Source organism: Sander lucioperca, chromosome 8 (genome assembly GCF_008315115.2).
Source record: "Sander lucioperca isolate FBNREF2018 chromosome 8, SLUC_FBN_1.2, whole genome shotgun sequence".
Lineage (NCBI taxonomy): Eukaryota > Metazoa > Chordata > Actinopteri > Perciformes > Percidae > Sander > Sander lucioperca.
The window spans coordinates 3058386-3085381 of NC_050180.1; the positions used below are offsets into that span (position 1 = coordinate 3058386).

Consider the following 26996-nt stretch of genomic DNA (forward strand, 5'->3'; position numbering starts at 1 on the left):
TGCCAAAAGCCACATCGCCGAGCTAAACTATGGTTCCTTAAAGGCAACAGGAGCAGCTGTAACGTGGGTCCAGTGTGTTTGTGTGTTTGTTTGTCTGAAATTGGTGGATAAACATGGAAACGCTTTTCAGTACAGGTAGCTGTAATATTAAACTTACCATTGAATGTTACTAACAGTTTGTAGCTTTCGACCTATTCTAAAAGCTTCAGCTTGCTAGTTAGTTTAGCTACATGCTGACAAAGTTAATGCTAGTCCGTTAGCTAGCTAGCGCTAGGTACATTTCCACCGGCGAGTGGGCGTCTTGAGAAAAAGACGAATATTTTTCTGGGCAGAGGAACGTTAAATAACCTTACCGTTGTCAGTGTTTGGAAGTTCAGTGGGATTTCAACGTGTTTTGTAATGAAAGTAACGTTAAACTGGGTGGTTTAAGCTAACAGGCAAAAGGAAAGTATTTTGCAACATATTCTTTGTGGTTACAATATGAAAGTAAAATGGTAACGTTAACGTGGCTTACGTGCAGTTTAGTGTCACAAATTATTTTCCAAAAACTGAGTGTCCCAAATGATGAGGGTCTTATTTGAGACAAGTTAAGGTTAGGGTTAATTTGGGATCCTAAACTGCACGTAGGACATTGTATGAGGAATTTGTGACACTAAACTGCACGTATACCAGTTAATGTTAATGTTATTACAGTAATTTGGCGTAATCTTGAAATGTAAGATTATGCTAAGTAGAAATCGTGACTAGGATTTCCAGTGAGTGCCAGTAAACAATAATTCACTAAAGTGTATTACCCACTTGACATTCATCACATTGCCATTAGGGTTAACATTCATTTCGCAGGCGCTTTTCTTTTCCAAACAGAGTTATTTAACCACTTGATATGACATGTGATGATGTGACTACAAAAGGTCGCAGTAGTCACGTCAATTCCTGATTTGTTATTACATACTGTAGTGTTAATAAGGAAAGTGAAAGCAGCATGAGAGTCCAGAGATGAGGTGTGGTGGTGACTTGCTTGAGGGGCTGATAGCAGTGGAGCAGGGATGGTTTGCCTGTCATGACTGCTCTCATCTGGATGCTCGCATGGCTGCCTCTGGTCCTGCCAGGTGAGTACACCGTCAGGTGATGTTATGCCTCAGTCTCATCATAACCCTGAAAAGACACCTCCTCTGCAGACAACGTTGTCGTTTTAAATTTGTGTGTGACATGAGGTGTTTGCTATGAGGTCCAGTTTAAAGGAGACATATGCTCATTTTCAGGTTCATACTTGTACTGTGGTTTGACTTTACAACTTCGCAATGGGAGACCCATTCGGCCAGGGCTCCATTGTTTACACTCGGGAACAGCTGTTAGCACTGAGGAACACTAGGATTCACTGAAGAATTAATTAGGAGGAGAAGAAGGAGGGGATGCAGAGCTGGACTTAAACGCAGAGAGAGGAAAAGACGGTACAAACCGGGCATTCCATCGGTTATTATGCACTACACTGGCGTTGCTCCCTGCCAGCATCCCCGCTGGCTCTTCAAAATAGTCTCAGAAAAAAACTTGTTTTGGTAGAACATTTGCACCCCGCAAAAGATAACGCCACATACAATAATTAAGTAATGTTCACTGTTCACATAGTCTCGCATTGCCAGACCTTCCTCCACAGCGCTGCGGAGGAGGGACCGGAGTCTAAAGGTCGAGACACACCGACCAGATGGCCGACCCTCGGCAGAAAAGGCAGTTGGACTGATCGGTCTCCCGAGTTGGTCAAAAAAGGGCCTCGGAACACATCAAAGCGACGAGACGTAATACGTCTCCATAACAAATGAAAACCGGCAGCTGATTGGACGAACGCATCACGTGGGTCTGGTTTCTCCGGAAATTCAAAGACAGACTGTCATGACCAAATGGTCGCCTTTTGCGATCATTTTTTGAGACGGTGCGAGTATTTTTCACAACTATTCTCGCATGTGCGACCTGCAAATTTGCTGACTTTTTTTGATTATTATTTCATGTTGAAAAAGGAGGAGAGGGCGAGTCTGCCAGAGTTGGCCAATGTGTGTGAGAGGGGGAGGGTCTGTGAGTGATTGGTTCACTGCATGGATAACGTCATCTACACTTGTGTGTCTCGCTTTCGTAGCCTCACACTCATAGTCAGCATGTGCTGTTGCATAGCGCTGCTGTTACCATGTTTCCGTGAAAATCAGGATGGTGCAGTCCATAATATATCTACGGGTGGTGATCCGCTGCCGAAGATACATTGGGGATGCTGTGTAGTAATAAGGAGTTAGCCTTAGCCTAGCGTTAGCCCTCCTCTCTTCTCCTCACTGTTTCTGTCTCCATCCGGATTGCCTGCACTTCCGGTCGGCAGAGCTGTGTTGATAGACCTCAGCAGTCTTGTATTTAGTCTAGTCACAAAATCGACCACATTTTTACTCAGTTGTCTCGGTCTCAGACAAAAAGGACAGGGTTTTATTTCAACACCACAACTCCAGGATATCACCTAATTGCCCATGCATTCACTGATTTATTTGCATTTTTACAACAGTGCTAGCAGGCTCGTTGGAGATGAGCTAGGTCTGAGCAGAATCGATCCCTGGCGATCGCCGCCCAATGCATGCCGGTTAGATTTGTATCCGACTTGATCCCGACTTGCTCTGACGTCATGAATACGTGGGCAACAATAACCTCAGTTGCTTTTCACCGACTACAAGACCCAGGCGGTCCCAGGGCATGCTGGGAAACGCCTGCCTCTCGGCTGATCTAACAGCTGATTGGTTCAGAATCGACTCAGCATTATGACGTTTTACATAAACTTTTTATTGTTTTTGAATCAGAGGGATTTTAATTGCTATTTGTCCAATTTAAAGGCTTATTCTGTACAGAACACATGTTGTGTGGCTGATGGTGATGTTTAGAAGTCAGAGAGACTAAATCTGTTCCGATTACAGATAATCTAGAGTCTGTTGTTAATTAACCGGCAACAGATGACATGTAGAGCATTTTAAGAGCTACTCTGTCATAATACAAACAGCTGGAGACTGTGTAGGAGCTGATATATGGGTCTGATAACATTTTATTAATCTGACCTAACAGGATGTGAGTGTTTCTGTAACTTCCTGTTCAGACTGAAGGCTGCAGGAAACAGCTTTAATCTGTCCGACTAGACCGTGGAGTTTTCTCACCGCCCGCTGCTGCCACCGCCTGCTCTCGTCTACTTTACAGTTTCAGCTCAGCTCATCTCGAACGAGCCCAATGTCAGCTCCGACATTTGCTACATGCTGCAGTATTGCTCCCTCACTTGGGTGAGAGAGTTACAGATATGACAGCAGTGAGCGGAGAACGCTTCTTTGAAAAAAAAAAATAAAAAATTATATAGAACTATTTACCTCGTAAAAACAAATAGTGCTTGTGCGGGTGTTGTGAGCTCCTCTCTCTCTGGTTCCCTCATCACTCAGTCTTCTCCGCAATGGGTGTTGGGTAGTTAGAAACTCTCCTGTCCATGGACGTTTGAACACCTTAGATATGATTGCTATTTCGGTGTAAACAAAAAAAAAGTGTGAGTGAGGGATAGCCTGTGTGAGGCAGAGGCAGTAATACAGCACGTTGACAGCAATAATACTTTGTTTACATTTCTGATACACATTTGTGCATTTGTAAAGCACCATTCAATTAAAATGAGATTGTGAACTATAATAAGCAGCACATTGTAGTTTGTGTATTTATCACCAACACATTTATCAGTAAAATGAAATGTGAAAAATTGCGTTGCAGGTCAATCTCAATACAACTACATCACAACTTTAATCATAACACATTATCAAGGCTTTTTATAATGACTTATAAGGTCAAGTATCATAATACCAGTCCTTCCAGAAAAAGTTTTTTTGTGATTGTTGCGGGCAAAAATCCTTGATTATGCGGCACATTTTCTTAAAAAATGCTATAGAATATGCGGGATATTTATGCAATTTTATGCGATGAAATTGTGGGAACTTGCAAAAACTGCGGTTTCCTCGTGGCTTCATCGCGGGGTTTGCAGCTTTTCGATGATGTTCACGTCGCGTAATTACGTCACTTCATAACGTCACTTCATAACGTTCCCATGGCAACAGGGGAAAATGGCTGCTCTTGTGTGAAGTAAATGCAACATTTTTCAACTTTCTGCTAAGATATATGTGACTTTTTTTCAACGAAAATGCGGGGATTATGAAATCATGCAAGCCCCGCATATTTTGCGTGGAAATCGAAAAAAGTGCGGCGTATTTGAAAAAAATGCGGCCCCCGCATAAATATGCGGAGTTTGGCTGATTATGTATTGAATTATGTGATCGCGTTTTTCTGGACGGACTGATTTCATACTCTTGCTGGTCACTTTGTGTCTATAATGCATGTGTATATATATAATAATAATAATCATAGTTATAAGCACTTGTGAGTAATCATAATGCTTTATAACAAGAATCATAACACATCATAAACCATTTTATAATGACTTATAAGGTCAGGTATCATAATACTTTATAATTGCTCATCACTTACTGACTACCATATTCTTATCAGGATTATAGTGTATTCTAGTTCTTATCATTTTAATATGTTGTATTCATTTTATAATGCATAATCACTGCTATAAGGCATTATAATGTGATTACAAGTTACTCTAAGTGGCATATTTAAATCTATGCAAGAAGAACAAATCTCTGGATTACACAGTGTGGTTTAGCAAATATAGAAGAAATATTGACAATGTTAATAATTCAAATAGTTGAGGTGGTTGACTGAGGTGCATATGAAAATGGAAATCTACTGTAGGTATATATCCATTTAATGTCCTGTTTGTTTGTATTCCAGCTATGAGTAAACTCCCCCAGCCTGTCAACATGACTCTGTCCTCAGTCCATTTCATTCATGTGCTGAAATGGGAGGCTGGACCCAGGACACCCACAGGAGTCCACTACCATGTCAGCGTTCACACAATTCGGTAGGTGTTACCTGTAGTTTGTGATTGTACTTGTGTATACACTGTATACTGACAGTGTCCCGGGGACTATCTGTAGAGCCTTTTGGAAGCGGGCAGTTTGTGTTTTAACAGAAAAAGGATCACAGATGTTAGTCAGAGTTTGTTCTCGGACACATACCCAAAGATGTTTGGGAAAGTTGTCAGTCACAGAGAAGTACTAAGTTGTAGTATTAAGTCTTTCTATCCATGTAGTGCTCCGAGCAGGTTAGAGCAAATGCTTAATGGCTGAACCATCATGTCATGCAAACAGTAAAAAGTGGATCGGATATCGGCCAAATGTTACGATCCACATTAAATAGTGCTTTCTGTTGTCCTCCGTTTATTTACAGCGGGTAAAGCTACAGCTTCATTCTTCACCAGTTCCAGCATGCGCTTCCTAATAAATAAATTTGAATGTAAAGGCCTTCACAATGAAACCGCAAGTGTTAATAGATAGCATTACCGAAAGCTTATTCAAAACAAAACTTTAAAAACAAGACTTGTTCTTTTGACCCTCTAAGTCTGCTTCTTTCCCTCTTCTCCGGTCCTGAAGGGGGCTTTCCTGGGTGCCAGTGGCTGGCTGCGAGCATGTCCAGCACCCACTGGTTTGCAACCTGACAGAGGCCTTCTCTAACCCAAATGAGTCCTACTATATCGAGATTAAAGCAGTGCTGGACGCACAGCACTCGGAACCAGTCACCCGAGATGATTATAAGCCAATCAGAGACGGTAAGTGGCACTTTATTGAAACTACGAGATTTTAATTAACAGGGAAACATAATGGAGGGTCTTCTTCTTCTCTTCCTGCCACACCACCACCATTTTTCTCTCCATTTGATCTTCTGTTTCTTGTCAATTGTAGCAGAAAATCTTCTTCAGTTCATTTCCATTTGGGGTTTTCTTTTCGTGTCTCTTCCTTGTGTCATTAGCTGTGGCTAGGGATCGACCGATACTGTTCTTTCAAGGCCGATACCGATTTTTAGTAGTTAATGAAACCGATAACCCGTATTTTGAACGGATATGCATTTACAGTGAAAATGAACGTCAAAAAGTGGAGACAAACATTTAAGTCAATATTAAGATTTGGGAAAATTACAAACTCCAACACAAAACTTTGTTTAAATGCTTTAAAGGTCCAATATGTAATATATGTACTGTAATAAATCCCAAAATGACACCAATGCCTCATCAGATATTAAGGAAACATGTTAAGCTGAAATACTATCTTTTCTGACAACAATGCTAATGTCATTTTTTTTTTTTGAAATTTGAAATTTGAAATTTACGTTCTGTGATGGAATTTCTGTTTGTGTTTTGGCCTGTGTGTTGTTATCAACTGCCCAGTTTGACAGCCAGGCCGGGTTGCCAGATATACCCTTAAAAACGTAAACCCAGCACGCTACAGCTGTAGTACAGCCAAGGAAGCAGCACACAAACGAAGGGGATCAACGGAGATGGCTTCTACACGACCTAAAAAACCTCGGCATGTTTCTAAACAGTTGCATGACCAGAGTAAATACCGTAATAAAACATGGGTAAATATTAGAGATGCATTTGAAAAATGGAGACAGCTTAGAGACCGAGTTGGCTAATTTCCTTCTGAACAGGTAAGCATCTAGCTTCACTTTTAACGTATACCAAAGTTAGTAGGGAATTGCATTTTAAGTAATTTAAACGTTTGGGTATTCTCATTAAATTAATATAGAGTAACGTTACTCGCGTTAGTTACTGGCAAAACATTGACACCGATACCGATTATACCGATTGGTGCTGGCTAACGCCGCCATGCTAACACACGCTAACTGCTAACTTTACCGACCAGAGGAGTGGCCGGGGGGCGGGCTACATCGGTTGACTTTCTCTGCAACAACCACCGTGACAGGTACATTGTTACGATGCACTTACATTGTCTTCGCTTGTCATGATTGTCTTCTTCTGTTACGTCTTGTCCTGTGTGACAGTGGGTTCAGCCTGGCAACCCACCTGATTTTCGAGTTACATATTGCACCTTTAAGCAATCATTTAATAAATGAGAAACTTTCAACGTAATACCCAGTAAAAGATAGTGAGATAGTGTTGTGGGGGGGGGACATTAAGTCAGACTCAGTGATGAGTGAAACTGAAGCAGAGGGACAGACACAGAGCTGTAGAGAAGCCAAAGTAGAACACTTTTTAAGGCATTAACTTTATCGGTTATCAGGCAAATAAAACGCTGAAACAGAAAGTCTACAAACTGCCGATAATGGGTCAGGGCCGATAATCGCTCTATCCCTAGTTGTGGCTTTCCTAAACCAATGCAAAGTACCTGAGCTTTCTGGAGGGCTCCTAGGTAGCTCTGTGCTGGGGAGAGACGTGTATGATAGGCTTATGGTGTTGTCATTTATACATATGTTTATTCGGTTTATGGTTTATTGTCTACTTTGTCACTATTTTGTCGAATGGTCGGGAGTATTGTAGTGACTGTGTCCTCTTTTCTTAATTTTTGTCTGGGTGGGTCGTGATGACAGACGGGGGAGGGGATTTGTTCATGTTGCGAGTTGTATGTTTTGTATTATGTTTAAAAAAAAAGTTAATCACAAAAAACAAATAGTTTCTATCGTGCAGCGGTAGAAAGTGATCAGCAGTCTCTGGGGGTCTCTGCTGATGTAGGTAGTGTTCAGGCTCCAGGTCAGGTCTTCCGTGATGTAGACTCCCAGGATATTAAAGCTGGAGACTAGGGACGCCCCGATCAGCTTTTTTAGCCACGGATCCCGATCCGATTTGAAAAATATTAAATATCTGCCGATACCGAGTCCCAATCCGATACTTATATTTGCCTAGATAATAGAGCTGCACACCGTTTTTTTGGTAAGTAAACAAAGTAACTAGTTTATTTAACTTAGTGCAGCTTGCATTTTTATAAAACTCACATACAAAATCAACTGCTTCTTAGAATGGAGTAGAATTTACTGACAGAAATGGTCGGAGTAAGGTGATCGGGGTGCCTGCCGATCCCCGATCAGTTATAAAATGCCCATATCGGCTCCGATCCGATCGGGACATCCCTACTGGAACCCCTCTCCACCTCCACTCCATTTACACACGGACCATCGCGGAGTGTTTCTTTTGTTGTTGTTGCTTTTCCTGATTTTTTTTTTTAATGATTTCTTTTGGGTTGTCTTGTGTTGAGGATGAGGTTGTTGACGACCAGGTGGTTAGTGTCTGTACCTCCTCTCTGTAGGCAGTTTGCAGTGAGAGCTCCATGTCGCTGCGTCTTTGGCGCCGCCATCTGCATGATATAAACCAGCAAAAAAGCACGGCTTTTATTTAAAAAATGCATCTTTGCAGAGTATGGAACTCTGTAGAGACAGTCAATTCAGTGTTATCCTAATGGTCATTAAGATAACACTTTTCAGCTCTGGATTTTAAATGTATTGCAATTTATAGTAATTCAAATGTTATGCACAATTGTAATTTCCCCATTGGGGATCAATAAAGAGTATAAAATAATAAATAAAATAAATAACTTGCTTTACTCCCTGAACTTATTTACTTACAGGTTCTCTGTTGAAAGTGTTTTGCTCGAAGTTATGAGAGACTTCTATTGAAGATGTGTTGCATCAAATGACTTTGCATAAACCTGTTTGGTTTTGGTTACTGTTTGGTACCTGCATTCATGAGCAGAGGAATTGCACATCAATAAGTCTACTTTAATGCGGCATTTTTATAGTGGTTATCTTTCCTCAATTTGAATGAACTATTGGTAACCCATTGTGTGATGGAAATTGGAGTTCATGTAACAAAATGATCTTATTTGTCCCTGTGTCTGTGTCCTCCAGCTGACATGGATCTGCCGCTGCTGACTGTGACGCCCTGTGGACGAGACTTGTGTGTGGACCTTCAGCCTCCCATGGAGCACCTTAAGAAGATCTATGATTCTCTGCAGTACACACTCATGATCAAGAGCAACAATACAGACAAAGCTCAGGTGCTGTACATACTGTATACTCACATACAGAGTCATAAGAGTTTTAGGGAGCTTTCACACCTATAGTTCGGTGGCGATTCGGGGGGGAAGTTGCAACATTGAGTACGTTTACATGCACACCAATATTCCACTATTATTCCGAATATGACAATATTCTGAATTTGATACGGGTCATGTAAACAGCATATTCTGGTTGGATATTCCGAATAAGGCCTTTATCCAAATATAGCATTTTCCGATTTAGATGTGGGATATTTCGGTATTATTCAGGTTTTAGAGGCATTCTTTGGATGTGTATACAGCGCGTTCGAAATATACGTCTCAAGTAGGCTGCGGTCGCATGGTTCAACAAGTCCGCCACCGCTGTTAAACTTCAGAAAAATTGTATTTTGCACGGCTACATGTAAACAGGAATATAAGTGGAATATTCACTTTCATTAGCCACATAACAGCTTAGTCGGAATACCGTCTTTTTCGGAATAAGGTGAAAAACCTGAGCTTTCACATCTGCCCAAACGAACCGGACTATCCAACGAAACGCTTCAGGGTTAGATTTAAACGAGGTAGTGAAAGCAACCTTTTTGGCAAACAGAGACCACTTGTGCCATCAGGATCAATAAGTTGAAGCATGACAGCACTGCTGTGTTGATGTGGGCGTGTTGTTACAGGTGAGAAGAGGCATTGAAATTGAACTTAAGTTACCTGTGAGCTGTGCAGATACTGTATTTTGGTATTTGGGGGTGCTCTTACAATATCTAATAAAATCAGGTAGTGTACTTATTAAATTCACCTCATTAGTAGTCTCACATATGCCCTATCTCTTATAACATTAAGTGCCACCTGCAGGTTTTGAATTTTTTTCCGGCTTTTCGTTCGACTTGCCTCGACCTCAGGTCGAACAACCGGAGTAACATTAAGAGGCTGTTCTGTTACATCAGGTTCACTCACCTCTAGATCAGGGCCGCTCACGGGTGCAGAGAAAACTCCCTGACTAAAGAGACCAGTAAACACAAAAGCCTTTAGCTCAGCTTTTCGGAGGGAAACTTACACAGAAATACCGTACTTTGTGCTATCTCATGCAGATCTTTCTTTGTACATTTATCAAACTTAGCTAAGGTCGGGTCTGACACAAATGTACTTAACTCAAAAGCCGCCATCACCCATAACACAAGCACAGTCACGCTGAACACGCACATTTGATATTAATACGCCCAAACAATAAGTCTCCAGCCTCGCCTTATGGAAACAAAAACTTCCTCGGAACCTGCCTAACCACCACTAATCCCTGTTTATCTTCTGAAGCCGCGCCGGGCTCGGGGCAACTTACAGGCAACACATCAGCGGCCGAAACCCTGTAACGCCAGCCCCCTTTGGAGAACGCCGTCTCCGCCCAGGATTGACTCCGAAAACAAAAAAGGCAAAACAATAAATTAGTGTCCGAAGGAAAGGCTGTTTAGGCCCAGCTGGACACTACCCTAGCTAGACTGAGGAAGCAGTTTCACAATCACACACTAGCAAAGCTGCGGAGACAGCACACGGCAATATAAAAATATCAAACCTTACCGCAACAGACAATGAAAAACGTGCAAACAAAAGATCCCGGACGAGCCCCCAAAAATTCTAAGGCTTTGAATTTTTGAAAGTTCATGGTAATACTCATTTTAATGTGATATCATACTGCACACCGTACTGTGGGCACCATACTGTAGGCCAGCACTATACTGAGTCATCAGTGTACATTAGATAGTTAATAAGACTATCCCACACCATACATCCAGTTTTGCACTCTTTTAACTTCTAGAAAGATCCTCCATATACAAATTGAAGAGAAGAGGTGACCGTATTCCCCCTTGTTGAACCCCATTAGTCACTAAGAGGGGTGCAGATATACTTTTACCCCATCTAACCTGCATGGTTTGATGCATATACCAAAAGTGCAAAATCTTTATCAGATATCGGGGGGGGGCCCTCACTCAATTAATTCAACAATTTCCATGATTTATACGGTCAAAGGCTTTTGACGCATCCAGACAACACATAAATATTGTACTGTTATGTCTTCTATACTCAATAACAACTGTGCCATGTTCGATTTTGAAACCAAATTGATTTTCAATGGTTATGAGGTATTCTTGAAGCCTATCTGACCAGATTGGTTCTAATACTTTGCAAAGTGCCAGGGCAATTGGTCTGTAATTTTCTATGCTGGTTATTTTACCGGTTTTGTCTTTGACTACAGGCACTAATAGGAAAGATGAAATAGAATCAGTCTTTGGCTAGCATACTAATGATGTTCTGCTGTTCTTTGGTCAAGGCCACATGCTTTGTTAGCTGCCTATTTCTCAGTGGCATAGGACACTTCATCAGGTCTAATAACCACACCATCATTGTTGGAAAGATCACCAACATTAACCAGTCACTTTTAAAACAATTATCACCGTAATGTTTTCTCCACGGTTCAGCAATATTTTCAGACCCAGTAGTGCCACCAATAATATATAGCAAGGGCATCTTAGTGTTATTGATAACCTTAACGTCTTACTTACTAGGGAAGCACCGATCTGACTTTTTCAGTCCCGATAGCGATGCCTGGACTTTGTGTATCTGTCGATACCGATCCGATACCGTTGTTGAATTAATAATACACTGTATACCTTCCACCTTATACCTTCCTTCCACCATGTGGAAGAGACTAAAGGCACCAGACTTTCCTAACTAAAAATTACTTTCCCAACTAAGACAAAATAACATAGATGTAATGTGTTGAATTCTTATTTATTTGTACACTCAACTCTTCCAGCATGGGACAAACGTGCGACAGAGGGAAAAAAAACTAATAAAACTGGATCGGCCCATGGATCTGTTAATTCTTCCAATCCCGATCCAGCTATTTTATCAATATTGGGACCGATATCCGATCTTAATATCGGATCGGTGCACCCCTATTACTTACTTAACTTAGAATGTGACGTCTTTTTGGAACCAGGGGAATTGCCCCCATGCTGGAAGTTAGAATGCAGGTTTAAGGCACTAAACCATTCAATTTCACTTTTTTTCAGGCCCAGAAGTTGCCCCTTGACCTTACCACAGCATTCTCAAACATAGCTTCCTGTGGTTTAATCTATGGTAGTAATGCTGTGTTTGTTATGTTGTTTTTTCTGACATCTGTCTGTGTTCTCTCTGTGTGCAGTTTAAGGACACCAAGTCTCTGGGAAAAGTGCTTTTGACGGATCTGGTCTCTGGCAGAGTGTACTGTGTCTCAGTCTGCTTCTCAGACAAATATGCTCCTAGGGAGTCCAAGTACAGCCAACCTGTGTGTGCTTCTACCCTTGGCCTCTTCACCGCAGGTACAGCTCACTGTGTTTGTGTGCATGTGTCTCCTACTGTTATGTTTTTTAAATGCTACATTACGTTATTACATTACATGTCATTTAGCTGATGCTTTTATCCAAAGCAACTTACAATTAAGTGCTTTCAACCCTGAAGGTTCTAACTAAGGGTGCACGATATTGAAAAAATGTGATATTGCGATATCGATAATGAATATTGCAATATCGATAATAATTTCAATATTTTTAAATATATGTAAAATTACCAAAGTTATGGGAAAACGCATCAAAATAGATTTATAACAAATAAAACAAGTTTTCTTACAACACAAGGTTTATTTCAACTGACAGTCATATTGGACTGGTCCAACGTGTCTACAGAACAGGACATGTTTTACTGCTTGGACAGTATAAAATAAATAAATAAAGAGCATGTCTATAGAACAGGACATGTTGTACTGGTTGTATATACACTACAGTATAAAAAACAATGCAATGCACATCTGTTGGCTTAAAGCCAAAGTATTTCCAAGCTACCGAGGAGGAGGCATTACCCTACAGTCACATTAGCTACAAGAGACAGCTACCATTCGTTTGGCCACGAGCGACTGCCAATCAGAGTGAAGGCAGCGTGAGGGCAGCGTGACGTATGTCAGTGGCTCAAGTCGAAGAAAATAATTAAAGATGGCGGACAACGCTTCAGGACATCATATTTATGTATATATCTGATATGTTTGGCATTTAATCTCATATATTGTGTCCAACCAGGGGTAGGCTAGGCACGCCCCGGAGCACCCACAAACGAGTGCATGTCGCTCTCTTTTGTAGCTAATGTGACTGTAGGGTTACTTTTGGCCTCTAAAGTTTCCTTTCAGTCTCTGTTATTTCGTCGTCTCCCAGAGCAACACTCATTTTCTTACTTTTGTGTTCTTTTTGCTCCACTCTTCGCTCTCTTTAGGTCCTTTCTTTTCTTTCGCTTCGTTTTTTGGTTCTGCGGAGGCTCCACGCAGCTGATGTTTATACGTGCTCTGGTGTGTGCGTCGAGCCGGCATGTGGGTGTGTGTGGTAGAGCGAGGAAGAAGTGAGAGAGTGACGGCGATTTTCTTCCGAGCGAGTAGTGACTCTAGAGTCTTAGTGAGAGAAACTTAAGTGTCTCCTCTGTTCTTTCTGACCACGGTGGGAAATCTGGAGCAGGAGAAGTTAACCCTCTCCTTGATTTCATGTTGTTGATGGAGAAGGAGAACCAGGAATGAGTCGGGGGGAAATACAACGCTACCAAGTGATGTGTATTTTTCGAGAGGTGCATCAAAGAGTATAGACATAACAAGAGGAGAAACTCAATAGAACGTTGTGCTGCAGCTTGCAATGGAACTGCAGCTCCGCCATCTTGGACTGAATGTAACACAACTTTCTATTGAGTTTCTCCTCTTGTTGCTTCTATACTCTTTGGGTACATGTCGGGCGGGATGCAACGCAAACAAAATATCGCGTAATTATCGCGAGAATTTCGGTATAATATCGCGCAACGTGATATCGCGATAACGATATTGAGTCGATATATTGTGCACCCCTAGTTCTAACTCCAGACAACAAGTAGTAAGTGCAAGTACATTAGCTTTAAATAAGCAAAGCTACAAAGAGACATATGAAAGTGCAGCTTTAAGAAATATATATATATATATATTAGGGCTGGGACTTTAACGCGTTAATTAAGATTAATTAATTACGGGACTTTAACGCGTTAATTAATTACGCAAAAAATAAATAACATAATTTTAACCACACTTATTTTTGCACCGCGGAACGTTTTTCAATGAATGAGTTTCGACGGACCGATTATACTGGAGCACCAACTAGCGTTCTTGACTTCCGACAACAACAAACCACAGTGAACATGAACGAAGAAGCTGACGAGACCGCTTTGCTTGGCCCCGTGGATGGGAAATTTTGTTTTAAAAAACGAAAGGATGGAAGCGTCGACAAGAGCATGGTTGTGTGCAAGCTATGCAACAAGGAATTTGCATATCACCGCAGCACATCGAGCCTCAAATATCACCTCAACGCAAAACACCCGACCGATTAAAATGCGATTAATTTCGATTAATTAATTACAAAGCCTCTAATTAATTAGATTCATTTTTTTAATCGAGTCCCGGCCCTAATATATATATATATATATATATATATATATATATATATATATATATCAAAGGGACTGATTTGCCTTAGCAACCAGCTGATTTTACAAGAATTTGCTTAAGCGATAAACAGTTAGACTACAAATCAGACATCTTAAGTTTTAGCATGTTTGTAGCAGTTTGCTATTTGTGCTGTGTAACACAGCGGCAGCGGATGAGAGCAGACTGACATATCTGTTTTCTACATGTTTATGCCTGAACAGGTGTAGCCAGAGTAGTGCCTTGTTACTCACAAAGGTTTTATTGCAATTATAAGCTTTAAAGTTACACTTTACTTTTCAATGCGGCTTGTGTGACCAGACACGCGGATTAGATATCAGCTGTGTTCGCATAAGTGTGTCCTGTCTGGTTGGATAGTGAGCGGCAGCGGCGTCGCTAGGATTTGAGGACATCGGGGGCTTAGCCCGGACCTCTGTTGAAATGTTCTTTTCTTTACTTATGGTTTCTGAAAAATAAGGAAAAAAGATCTGTCATCTGTAGCTGCTGTAATTCTGTTAAAACACCCACCAATCACTGCCACACGGTCCCTTAATAAGAACCAATGAAATGCCTCCTTGCCCCTCTTCGCACACTCCACCCCTTAACTACAATTTATTTAAGGTACTTGTACTTTAATATTTCCATATTAAGCTACACTTCTAATCTACTACATCTCAGAGGGAAATATTCTACTTTTTACTCCACTACATGTATTGACTGCTTTAATTACTTTGCAGATTTAAATTATTTATTAACTAATAAATGATGATGTATTATAGGTTAAAATACCCAGCAGTATATGAAATAATTTATCAGTTGCAACATGAAAGTGATGAACACATTAATGCTTAAATTATTATACAATAATATGATATATATTATTCTGAAATGGGAATCTGAATGCAGGACCTTCCACTATAGCTGCTACGTCTCCCCCCCCCCTGTATGTTAACATTAGTTTAATGGAATATTAAATGTCCGAAGACCATTAGGGCCACATGTGAAAAAGAAGGAAGCGTATTTTACCTGGTAATAGTCAAATAAATGATTTGTTTACTGTTGTAGTTTGTTTTGGAGCAAAATCAACTCTTCCTGCTGGAACTTGTGTCACTCAGCGCTGACATGGGGTACTTTCCATAAGATCATCTCTCAATGCAAATCAAACCAGCTATTAGGCTAACTGAAATAAAACCATGCCAATCTCTAGGTATGGTGAAGGGTATGTGATGATGTGGGGCTATTTGAATTCCAAAGGCCAAGGGAACTTTATCAGGATGCATAGTATCCTGGATCCATGAAATAACTGGCCTTTAAAAATAAAAATCTGCCTGCCTCTATGGGAATTTAACATAGGGGTGTACTGACTTATGCCCCCTGTATTTTAAGGAAGAACATTTATTTATTTATTTAGGATACATTATTCATTCACAAAGAAAATTGGTGTCCTTAAAGTTTGGATTTTTCCTCATTTTTTTAATTAAGGCATTAAGATCAATTTCCAAAAGTTGATTTTTTTATTCCTCTTTTTAGTCAACTTTAGTATGGGTTCATAAACTTATGAGCACAACTATGTATGTATGTATATGTATATGACTGGCACCTTTTTTTAACCTTTTATTTTCTAAATCTTTGAGTGTTTTTTTTTTTTAAGTGATTTGTTTATTTTATTTTGGCCCCTGGCTCCCTCTGTGTTTCTGTGTGAATAATATGTCCCATGATGCCCCATCTCTCCTCTCTGCAGACCTGTGGATCGCAGCCTTGTTGATTTTGTTGGTGATGTTTGTTTTGGTCCTGGTGGCCCTGCTGGTCTTTACTGGTTTCATCTGTCTGAGGAGGAGGTCATTACCATCAGTCCTGGTAAGTAATCACATTCATTGTAGTGTTGAACTCAGTAGCTGGTGTTGCAGCACTAAAGGAAGCAGTTGTTGGAAGGAACCCCACTGCCCCTCTAAGTTAATTAGTAAATTCATTGGTGGTTTAAAAGTTTTCACTCACTTTTTTAATTGTCTTTTTTTGGGGGGGGAAATGAGCAAATAGTCAGAGGTCATTACTGGAAAAATGGCATGCCACATCTCTAGCATAACAATAATATTCAAAAAGCAGTAGATCTAAAGAGGTCCTTTTGGACGCCAGAAAGTAGTGAAACATATTGGTGTACAGTACTGTCTCCATGTTGTTGCTACTCAAGAACATCTGTGGTTTTAGATCTCTGTCATCTCACTATTGGCTCTTTGAAGTAGAATCATCTGTAGTGTGATGTGGAATAGACAACTTTAATTGTAGTCATTTAAAGTACTTCAACACGATCCAGATTGACATGTGTTGTTATTTTCTTTACCATACAATAAATATGCCGTTTTGTTTGTGGTTTGACTTTTTCTGAGTAAATTAGTAAAGAACTGCAGGCGGAAACACACTTTGTGCACATTACTCGAGTGTAATGTGCCATGGTTGTGGTTGAACTGCGGTGTAAGACGAAAAGGCAGACGGCTGCAGGCAAGCATGCTGTTCTTCCATTTCCTTTTCTTTCTTTTGCAACAAGATGTTTGATGTACCTAGTTTGTCTTGTTATTGAGCTGCCAGTGGTGGTGTAGACGTAAATGATAGGGGGGGTGGGCGACCTGTAGATCTAAAGAAATACTCCATATCTGAGTACCCTTTATGCATGTTATTTAATTCTCATCTAGTTTGTTGGTCCGTGTAATTTATATAGCACCTTTCATTACACGTAAACTCAAAGTGATTTACATTAAATGACAAGATATAAAAATATAAGCATAAACATTAGAACAAAGAATAAACAGAAAAAGAATACAGTATAAGCATCAACACAACAAGACAATCTACAAAACATAAAAATACACACACACACACACACACACACACACACACTGTAATGAACTAAATGGCTGAGAGAATAGTAAGGTTGTTTGCTTTTGAATGTGGACACAGAAACAGAAACCAGACAGTGTGCTCCTTTAGGACACCATGTTGATGCCAAACCATAAAATACATGAAACTACCCCCTTTAATCAAGGAGTCAAATCCTTCTGACTTTAAGGCAACGTTTAAACTCCAGCTGCTAGATAGTATTCCCAAATAGAATGTGTTGTTTTGTTGTTTTTTTTCATTCATTGATATTTACATCTTGATTTACAGTATGTCATATATATCGTCTTGTTTGATGTATGATTTTAGGTGTGATACCTTCTTGTCTTCTTCCTAAAATAAAAGTATTTTAGTTTTTATATCACATTTTCTAGTTTGTAATTTACAGTTATATAGTAATTGTCCAGGACTTTATTATTTTATATATATTATTGTTGATATATAGATGAACGTTGTCCAAACACCAAACCAAAGGGAAAAAGGAGTTCATCGTGCACCTTCCTCAAGCAAAGTGGTGTCACTGCAGCAATATCGACGCACTTGACACTGTAAATCATGTTCCTGAGTTAAAGTCTTCCAATGTTTTCACTTTGTTTTGAATATGTTCTCTCCTTATGTGTCAAACAGGCCCCAAACATTACTCTCCTGTACATTAATGACTTACCTACAGTCTGTGAACATTCTACTTGTCTCTTATATGCAGATTATGTCATTTTGTTCTCTGACCCAAGTATTTATTATATAGACACTAAACTCTCTTCTGACTTTAGTTCCTTGTTTAACTGGTTTATGCACACCTTCTGACTATAAATGTAAAAAAAAAAAAAAATCTTGGAGTTTATCTGGACATCAAGCTCACGTTTGAAGTGCATACAAACTTATAAATAGTAATCCGTATGATCAATTACATAATTGCCTTTTTCCTTCTTTACTGGTTACTATCTTTCCAAGATAATACTCTGTTGGACTTGGGGGAATAACTAAAGCCATCCTTTTTTCTGAACATGTAAAATTTGAAATAAAATCCCATATCATATTAGAAATACTCCCTAATTTTGTACAATTTAAACATGTATTATTTCTTCTTCTGGAACATTTCAACAACAATCTCTTATCTCATCCTTTCCGATTCTTTAATTGCAACCTATTTCTGTAGTCATTTTCAAAGTTTTAAACTGCATCAGGCCCACAACTGGTAATGTTTTACATTGCTCCGATTTAAATAATAATAATAATAATGATGATACAATGAAGGAAAACAATTTCCCACTGGTGAAAAAACGGGGATAAAAATAATTTTCATTTAATACAGTTGACTTAATGCAACAGAACAGCCAGGTTCTGCCATGTTAATTGAACACAACAAATCTGTGATAATGATTATTCTGAACCACAACAAGCGTTTCAACGGCAGAATAATGAAAAGCTTGCTGCTCTGCTGGTCCTGCCTCACCAGCTTCTGTATCAGAACTACAGACAGTAGTAGAGACATTTTGATGCATAAAGACTACAGATTAAGGGTGTGGGTGTGTGTGCATGGGGAGTGTGTGTAGAGCGAGTGAGAGAGTGACGGCGATTACTTTCGGAGCGAGTAGCGACTCTAGAGTCATAGTGAGAGAAACAAAGTGTCTCCCCTGAGCTTTCTGGGAAATCTGTAGCACCCTCTCCTTGATTTCATGTTGTTTATGGAGAAGGAGAACCAGGAAATGAGTCGGGGTAATGCAATGCTACCAAGCCACGGCTGAGCGATGTGCGTCGTTGCCACGTGTAGTTTCATTTTTCGAGAGGTGCACGTCAGGCTACAGCGTAGGGTCGGTATCTCCACGTACCTACGTATGTAGCCACGGCCTAGATTTAACACAGAAGCATAAATCCTGCTTTATTCAGAGGGACATTATCAGACTGGTTTTTCTTTCATGTTCCACGAGCTCGGTCTGAACTTGGAAAATCTGCTTTTAGTTTTAGTGCACCTGACTCGTGGAATAAGTTACAGCACTTTCTTAAAATAAACTCACTTGTGCCTTTTGGACAATTTAGATATCTGGTTTTAAACTTGCAGACTTCTACTTGTACTTGCTTTACATAATCGTACTTTCTTTTGTATCCGTATCATCCTAATTTATTTTTCAAATTTTCAAAGTTCTATTGTCTTTTCATCTTTCTTATGATGGCGTATTCTTTTCTGTGTTGTTGTCTTTGTAATCACTCTGTCTCATTGTAAATGAGGGCTGCCCCTCAATGATCGCTCGAGTTTAAATAAAGGTTCAATGAATGAAAATACAGTTAGGATATATAAATAGTCTAGTTGTTAAATTGGTGTCACCTAGCACTTTGTTACAAGGCAAGTTACGAACCTGGAAAAAACATAGGGGGTTGACAATTTCTAAAGTGAGATCATTATTCAGTTGGCAGTCACCAATAGCTTTTGAAACCTTCAATTCATATCAGTCATTGGCTTTATTTTATTACAGCATGCTGGGATGTAAGAACTGGTATGGGTGTGGGCGTCGGTTACAGTTAACCTTTAATTTTTCGTGGTGTTTGTCTCGCGAGGGGGATTTGAGGATGCTTTTTGGTAAAATAATATGTAGTTTCATGTTCCATTATTAATTACCTTAAGTCAACCGGAGTGACACCGAGATGTAGAGGGGCTTTCCCCTCACCCCGGACTTGTATGTGGCCAATAAATTAAATGTGAAATTTGGAGGCTATTGGTTGCTCACCAACAGTTTCTTTTCCCCAGCACTTTGTGGAACCCACTTCCTTTAATATGATTCAGCAACATTTCCACTGCTGGGAAACATGTCGCCTGATAGCACAGAAGGAATACAGCTTCATTTTTGTTAAATGTCAGAACACACACACATGTGAACAGTCTGATAAGTTGAGGTCAGGCTTAAAGGACAGCTAAGCATCCATTCTGTCGAAAGGTCTTTGAGCAAGAATCCCTACGAGGGTCAGCAGCTGTTCCTGTTGTGATGCATTAAGAGTTTGGTTCGGTTTAGCAACTGATGGAGTGTGTAAAGATATAACAGCATTCAATGGAAACATCCTTCTGAATGTGTCTAAAATTATAACAGTTAGATAACTTGATTAGTCAGTTAATCAGGCCCCATCACCGTGACGTCGTGCTAACACAAAAATCACTTCCGGGTAGACAAATGGCCGTCGAATTACGGAGATATGTGAAATCTGCTAACGTATTTATTTTCTGTTGTCATTTTCAATCATAACTATAACATTTAAATACATATAAACATGGAGGTCCGACCTATCTGACGTCTCTGCTGTGTTTATTTTTCTGTCCTGTGTTGCTTTGCTAGCGTCTTTGATAAACCAAATGTAGTGTTAGGAACAGCAACATGTCACCGCCGGTCGGACTGACTGCTAGTTTGGGTGGTGACATTTTCTTTAGTCTGTGGCCCAACAGTAGGGCTGTGCAATTAATCAAAATTTAATTGTGATTATGATTTCAGCTCCCAATGATCACAAAAACAGAATAATCGAGAAAAACTGTTATTTAGCTCATTACTATTAATTGTTGTGAAGAAACTGTTACAAGTATCTCCCACCAATTTTTTATCATACAATATGGACCCATTAATATCTAGGCCTATTTTACCTTGTTTTTGCTTAGGGTTCTCTTTCATCCCCAAAGGCCTAAGAGTTGAGTTAAGAATAGGAAAAGTATTAAGGCAAATTTCACAGTTGTATGTGTTTTTTTTACTGTTGATTTACAACCCCAAATCAGAAAAAGTTGGGACAGTATGGAAAACACAAATAAAAAAAAGAAAGTATTGATTTCTAAATGTACTTTCACTTTAATTCATTGCAGACAATACAACAGCACATAATTGAATGTGTTCCTCATGATTTTTATTGGTTTTTTTTTTTTTTTTTCAAAAAAACAAAATTCCTATTTTGGTTCTTGCAACACATTTCAAAAAAAGTTGGAACAGTAAAGCATTTACCACTTTGTAATGTTGCCATTCCTTTTCACAACACTTAAAAGACGTTTAGGGACTGAAGACACCAAGTGATGAAGTGTTTCAGTTGTAATTTTGTCCCATTCTTGTTGCAAACAAGTCTTAAGGTGGGCAACAGTACGGGGTCTTCGTTGTTGCATTTTGCGCTTCAAAATGCGCCACACATTCTCTATTGGAGACAGGTCGGGACTGCAGGCAGCCCAGTCAAGTACCCGTATCCTCTTCCTCCGCAGCCAGGACTTTGTAATGTGTGCACAATGTGGTTTTGCATTATCTTGTTGAAATATGCATGGACGTCCCAGGAAAAGATGTCTTCTTGAAGGCAGCATATTGTGCTCCAAAATCTCTATGTACTTTTCAGCATTAATGGTGCCATCACAGAAGTGCAAGTTACCTTTGCCAAGAGCACTGACACAACCCCATACTATGACAGACCCTGGCTTTTGGACTTGTTGCTGGTAACAGTCTGGATGATCCTTTTCTTCTTTGGTCCGGAGCACACGGCGTCCATTTCTCCCAAAAAATACCTGAAATACTGATTCATCTGACCACAGTACATGTTTCCACTGTGTGATGGTCCGTCCCAGATGCCTCCGAGCCCAGAGAAGTCAACAGCGCTTCTGGACACTTTTAACATAGGGCTTCCTTTTGGCACAGTACAGTTTTAACTGGCATCTGTGGATGTAACTACGTATTGTGGTACTTGACAAAGGTTTGCCAAAGTAATCCTGAGCCCATGTGGTGATATCGCTTACAGATGAATGACAATTCTTGGTGCAGTGCCGCCTGAGGGATCGGAGATCACGGTTGTTCAGCTTAGGCTTGCGCCCTTGTCCTTTACGCACTGAATTCCTCCACATTCCTTGAATCTTTTAATTATGTTATGCACTGTTGAAGGTGAAATAAGCAAATGTCTTCCTATCTTTCTTTGAGGAACATTGTTTTTAAACATTTCAATAATTTTCTCACGTATTTGTTGGCAAACTGGCGATCCTCGGCCCATCTTTGCTCCTAAAGGACTAGACCTTTCTTGGATGCTGCTTATGTACCAAATCATAATTACAATCACTTGTTGACATCACCTGTTTCAAATCACATCATTATTTAACCAATTTACCTGATTACTAGCCCTAAATTGCTCCTGTCTCAACCTTTTTTGGAATGTGTTGCAGGTCTGAATGACAGGAAAGGATGTATATTTACAAATGAAATTAAGTTGACCAGACAAAACATGAAATATTTTGTGTTGACATTGTCTGCAATGAAATACAAGTCAAAGTACATTTAGAAATCACTACTTTCTTTTTTTATTTGTGTTTTCCATACTGTCCCAACTTTTTCTGATTTAGGGTTGTATTTAACTTTTTCCACTGTTTTTTTAAGTTCAGTAATTGCAACATCTTTCCAGAAGTCAATGAGTAATCGTGTTAAATTATCATGATTTCAATATTGACCAAAATAATCGTGATTATATTTTTCCCATAATTGAGCAGCCCTACCCAACAGGTGAATTTGCTCTCCAAGCTAACGTTAGTCAAAGTGTTGACATATGAAAGCTAGATCAATACAGCGTAGCATCGTGATATTTTCCGTGGCAATACTGTATCGATACACAGACGCCAAGTATGGATCTATGATTGTATATGTGTTTGTAAGTTTGTCTGCTTGACAATCCCATTTTGCAGCAATAACATTGAAGTTAGCTGAACAAAGAGAGAAATATATCTTTTTAGATAAAACAGATGTTGACAAAGTTTCCTTTTGGGGACATCATTTGAAATTGGGAAAAAATTGAAGTTGGAAAAAAGGTTATAAATTGCAGTATTTTACAGAATATTGCAATATGTTTAAAATCACAATAATATTGTATTGTGACATATGTATCGTGATGATATGGTATCGTGAGGCCTCTGGGGATTCCCACCCCTAATGAAAGCATCAAATATGCGTTTTAGATGAAGGAGATGAGAGTATATCCAGTGGGGATTTTTTTTAATTTTGATTACTGTTTCTTCAGTGAAACATTTATGTTAAGCTGCTAAGTGGATTCATTGATTAGTTGACAGAAAATGAATTCACAACTGCACTCAGTGGCCACTTTATTAAGTACACCTGTACAATATAATGTAATCCAATACAACTGTTCTGCCATGAAGTCTAATTTAATGAGGCCTATAATCTCAACTTTGTGTTGACATCATGTGTCATCATGAGGAAGGGCGATATTTCACTTCCATGTTTGAGCATTGAGGTCATGTGAATCAGTGATAGTGTTGTAATGGACGACATCTGTGTTTAAATATTGTGAGGGCATTGGGGAGGAGAAAACACACCTTTAACTATGACCTCAGTGATAAACATTTGAATTTATGCTTTTCAAACTGAACATTCAAACTCATATTCAAATGATGTCCCCAAAGCAAAACTTTGTCAACATCTGTTTTGTCTAAAGAAAAAAAAAATTCTGGTTTGTTCATCTCACTTCAATTTTCCATCTAGTGGACTGAAAAAGCAATTGGTCTTATTATTCTAGTACCAAAAGGTTAAATTCTCATGTGAAATTTATATAATAAAAGAAAAAAAAAAACTCAAGTATTGCTTCCAAGTACTTTATACAATAACGGACTCTGTGTCCCAGCCTACCAGAGCAAAGTACCATTCATTTGATAAAGGGATTGAAATAAGTAATCAAATGTCACTGATTCCTTTCATGCTGACTAAAAATCAAAATATTTCAGTTGTGTGGGAGCAGCAGGCAGAAGGGCTGTTGGATATCTGCAATCTATAAACAATGGTTGGACTGCTGTTAATCCGCCTTATTGGTTTTAACATATTTCATTTGCTCTCTATCTCTCTCTCTCTCTCTCTCTCTCTCTCTCTCTCTCTCTGTGTCTCAGGAAATCCATCACATAGAAGGGGTTGTAGTGGTCCCATCCTGCAAGACGTCCCTGTTTTCTCTCCTGGATATTAATCCAACGGCGCCCTCTTCAGGCCAAAAGAGGACCAGCCAAACATCAGACAACAGCGATGCACAGAGTGAAACAGAGAGCACTGGTGGGAGCAGAGGAGGAGGGTATAAACTGCGGAGGGGCACTAACCTCCTCTCTTCCTCCTCCTCATCTCCATCATTGTTGTCAGCTCCTTTATGCCCAGAGCCGGAGCCGTTGCTGCCGAGCTTCTCCTCAAACCAAACGCCATCAGACTTCTTCCATCCCCAGGCTGAACCCTGCGTCTCTGCAGAGACACATTCCCCTGCTGGACTGAAGGATTCTCTGCTGATATCAGAGCCGAGTTCAGACCCCCGTCCTGCAGACGCAGACCTTTTGACTGTAGGAAAAATCCAGCCAGTGAAGGCGGAGGAGAAGGTGGCGGGAGACGGGGGCAGCCAGGATGTCAACCTCTTCACATTAACCTTCGGCACGCATGGGGAGGAAGAGGAGGAGGAGTCCCATTTGGACGTGGCAGAGGTGGAGACAGAGTCTTCCTCTGCTTCAGAGGTGTACCGCACCATTCCAACTCCGCCCTCACAAACTACGGGCGCCAAGGACGTTTCCATAGCAACTGTTTCCTACTCTGACGATGACGAAGATGAGGAGGACGACGAGGTGGACGAGCTCTCTGGATATATGAGGCGCCCATAGATGTCTGACAGAACTTATCATAGAAGTCTGGCTGTTTTCCAGCTGGACGTTACGCCGTTTCACGTCTTTTTACAATTCCATAGTGTTTTCAACGATACACTCAACTCCCGATTCAATTCAGGATTTTAAGTTGACGATGCCATTTTCTCAGGATTTTTCAGATTGAGCGGCTGACACATGACTAAAAAATATTCCTTTATTTCTAGAAGCTGTGCAGAACAACAGATGTGTCCTCTTATCAAAAGGGACACTCAACTTGTATTTTATCTCAAATAACTTTCAAAATTAAATCAAAAAACAATAATTAGATTTTTTTTAAACAAATCCCACATGAAAAGAACTCATTAAATAGAAGAAAAAAAATCTCTTCAAATGAATAAACTAAGAAGACGTAGTCACGTCTGAAGTCAAACAAGTAAAACTAAAGTAGGTTACGCCCTAGGCCGTTTTAAAAACCGCATCGCCATTCATTTCTTGTCTCACTCTTTACACATTTATATCCATGTAACCGGTTGGCGATGCATCGTTACGTCCCTGTTAATAATGTGTTATAACCAGTGTTAGAGAATCCGACTGTGAGCTCATGTTGCAGCACCGGTCTAAATACATTTCCACCAACTGAGTCCAGACACTGACCTCTGATATATTGTGATGAGTAATGCTCAGTACAAGATGGACATAACTCTTCTCACACATACAGTTTTAAAACAGATTTTTACAACAACGGGTCCATGCGGGAACCTCTCGTGCAAAATGTGTTCTTCTTTTAATTTAAAGTTACAGTTATAGACAGGAAACGGGGGAGCGAGAGGGAAGACATGTACGAAGGGCCCCCAGGTCGGAATCGAACCCTGGCCCGCTGCAGTAAGGACTGAGCCTTGGTACATGCGTCGCACACTCTACCAGGTTAGCTACCAGGGCGCCCCACAAACACATTTGTTCTTAATGTAAGTAATATTATTAATATAAGTGGCACTTTTGAGTGATTAAGAAAACTTGTCACATTAATCAATTTTCTCGTATTTAACATTTTTTCTTTGGCACAACCTTCCTGAGACATGTTCTCACGTACAAATCTTGGTCAGACAGTCTGCCTGTAGTGCTCTTTTAAACTCTGCTTCTTGACTCGCATGGAATCGCTACTCCACAGTCGCCGACGCTGTTGCCTTCATTTCAGCTGATTTATTTTCACTTAAAAGCTACATCGTGTAAGAATTTCTCCTGTCTAGCGGTGAAATTGTATATGACAACCAACTGAATATTACTTTCTAGCCCCTCCCATTCCGAGTGAGTTTTAACTCCTACGGTGGCCGAACCCAAAATTAGCTCTTAGTATCTCCATTGTTCTAGCCACTCCAATATTAACTTTGGTCTTGTTGCTTTGCCTGTCGCGTTGTCGTTTTGATTCTCTTTTTCACTTCCTTGGCGACTCCGTTACATGTCCTCGAGAATAGGCGTGATCCTCCATCTTCAAGGCTTTCAAATCTGCCGGCAGCCGCGAGTAATCTCCCAGCTGGCATTCGTCACGGTGCCACTGAGTGTAAAAGGGCGAAATGCGGAGGTATGTCCCTCTTTGGCTAATGTATTTTAAAGATGGAGGCACAACATGGCGGCCGCCATTCAAGCGAGTCGCTCCTATGTATTCTGAATGATTCTAAATGTCAGATTCTACGCATACGAGAATACTTTGATTAGTTGGTGGAAGTAATTACACATGAATGAGCACATATTTGTGAAAGAAAAACATTACACAATGTAGGTTTAAACAAACAAAAACCATGACAACATGTCTGAGTATCGATGCCCCTTCCCTTTTACCACAGGCGACCATCATCTACTTAACCATAATGCATCCAGGAATAATTGCACAATAATACAATTGATATTAATTCATAAGTCAAAAAAAAATTGCATCTGTCAGTAATCAAGGATCAAAATACAATACTATACAATAATATACACAGTAATGTTCTTGCATGAGGCCCATTGCATTGCCCATATAGTTTACTGTAAATAG

The 26996-nt window shown here is 40.0% G+C and overlaps 1 protein-coding gene across 2 annotated transcripts; it reads left to right on the forward strand.

The window, feature by feature from the left end:
- The first annotated feature begins 23 nt into the window (after positions 1-23).
- On the forward strand, positions 24-25319 carry LOC116043183. Of its 2 annotated transcripts, none has more exons than XM_031289687.2 (8): positions 24-135; positions 958-1109; positions 4843-4972; positions 5544-5719; positions 8809-8957; positions 12148-12307; positions 16202-16320; positions 24236-25319. In XM_031289687.2, the coding sequence occupies exons 2-8, from the start codon at positions 1061-1063 to the stop codon at positions 24977-24979; spliced, it is 1527 nt and encodes a 508-aa protein (XP_031145547.1). In that variant the 5' UTR covers positions 24-135; positions 958-1060; the 3' UTR covers positions 24980-25319. The 2 variants fall into 2 exon arrangements, with proteins under 2 accessions (XP_031145547.1, XP_031145548.1); XM_031289688.2 differs by having other exon boundaries at positions 12148-12304; positions 16205-16320.
- Positions 25320-26996: the final 1677 nt, after the last annotated feature.